We start from the raw sequence: 1953 nt of genomic DNA, 5'->3' as shown, positions 1-1953 counted from the left end.
GAAATCACAAAAGAGTTCCCCTACCGGGTCTGTATACTTTGTGACTTTGTTCCCGGTTACCGGTCTGTATACACTCCCTTTTTTTTATTTCCCCCGGGTTGCTGCCGAAGCTTACTCTTATCGATTTTGGACCACCAATGGATCTTTAACGTGCGCTACTTGCTCACGGGCCCTCCGAGATTTTTCGCCTTTCCTACCATAAGATCAGTGGTGTGGCTGAAAGACAGCAGTAAGAAGGAGCCAAGGAGTAGCAGAAGAAAGGTTGCAGAAAGAGCCAGGAGCCCAGAGGAAGGAGCAAAGGGGGTGAGAGGGTGGCACCAGAAAATGGTGACGAAAGCAGACGACAAAACATTGTTAGTTAGCAGAAAGGGAGGTGAACAGTGACTATTTCTTAGAAAAGAAAAATTACTGCCACTATCCGGATTAGAACCTGGGACCTATTGAAGGGGAGTCGAACACCCTAACCTCTATGCCCCGAGACCTTGAAAACTCTCAATTTCTACTTTTTCATCCTCTGTCTTTTTTTTAAACCGATGACCGTCCACCCGATAGAAAAGAGGGGCAGATTTCTCCGTCCCTCGGATGCATCGGGCAGTATCCGCCTCGCTAAACCAGTGGGCACAAGGCCGGAGGAGAAGCTGAGAACAGATGTCACCTTTGATCGTAGTCAAAAGGACGAGAAGCGATCAGAGAACTGAGTCTGTTTATGACCGAGTAAAAATCTAATAGTTCGACGACACGGATGGCTGGTGCCCCTGTAAATAAAATATTAATGGCATGGTCTGTACTTTTACTTTTATATTTTCATCCTCTGTTGCCGTTAAGCGTCGATGGGAGATGCAGTTTTCTATGGTAGGCCAGGCCAGCTCTGCAGCTCTTTCAGTTGTGATGTTTTTCTTAGGGTTTCCTTGACACCTTCGATCCTCCTTTCGCGTGGCCTTCCTCTTCCTTTATAGCCTGAGTGCTTGGTGTTGTAGGCTCTCGATGCTGGCTGGTCAGGTGACATGCGTAACAGGTGGCCAAACTATTTTTATCCTGTCTTTCTATGTAACGCACGCAGGACACAGTGCCGATAGCTGCTCTTACTTCTCATTACCTCCCCTTGGACCAGTAGGTATCATGCTGAATGAACAACAGAGCGGACTGTCCTGATTTCAAATCCTCTATGAAGTCAATGCCAGAGAACAGTTACATTTACTGCTAGAGATACACGTTTAGATCTACCCCCAACATTGAAAGAAAATAGTTGTATGTGCTTGCTATTTTGTAGAAATAGAAGTATCTTTTTTAAAGAGTATCCGAGCAAAGGAATGAATGGAGAACCATGATAGCCGATGTCTGTCGCAGATCTGGCACTATATGATGATAAATAAAAGTATATTTATGATTTAGCCGATTTCATGCCTGTCTCCGATTCTGCATGGCATAGCCAATCCAAGCTTTGTAGGACGTATGCCAACAGAAATACAGAAATGGTTCATGAAAGAAATCTTCCCCCCTCAGAAATGAAACTCACATTTTTTTAAATTATCATTATACGACATGAAAATCTCCAAACACTTACCCCACAGAATAGGACAAATTTATATAGCCAAAAGCCAAATATAACACTCACCTGAAGAACATACTGCTTTGGTGTTAAGGAGAATGTTGCACCTCCAAGTTCAAAGTTCACGTTGGGCATTGAAGGGATCTTGCTGCAATCCACAATGTACTGCAAATAAAGAAAATCCACTGCCGAAATCTGACTGAAGTTTTACATAGTATTGGCATTGCAACATTCTTTCCACCCTATCAGTCGCACATTTAATAACATAGAAATTTGTGTGATCATCGATAAACTTTTGTTCTGTTGAACTCCATCCCCATGTCGACCAAAAAACAAAACCCTCAAAACCCACAACTTGATCTCTCTCTCTCTCTCTCTCTCTTTCTCTCTCTCTCTCTCTCTCT

At 43.5% G+C, this 1953-nt stretch overlaps 1 protein-coding gene across 1 annotated transcript in view; it reads right to left on the bottom strand.

Moving 5' to 3' along the window:
- LOC101850245 (lysosomal aspartic protease) overlaps positions 1 to 1953 on the bottom strand; it is a gene marked incomplete in the record, with an annotated part of 19038 nt that overhangs the window by 1850 nt on the left and 15235 nt on the right. The window contains 1 exon segment of the mRNA XM_005098147.3: positions 1616 to 1714. Within this exon segment, the coding sequence (XP_005098204.3) occupies positions 1616 to 1714 (99 nt within the window).

Source organism: Aplysia californica, unplaced genomic scaffold (genome assembly GCF_000002075.1).
Source record: "Aplysia californica isolate F4 #8 unplaced genomic scaffold, AplCal3.0 scaffold00173, whole genome shotgun sequence".
NCBI lineage: Eukaryota > Metazoa > Mollusca > Gastropoda > Aplysiida > Aplysiidae > Aplysia > Aplysia californica.
Note: the sequence above shows the minus strand (reverse complement) of the source record. Positions and strands in the feature narration are given on the sequence as shown.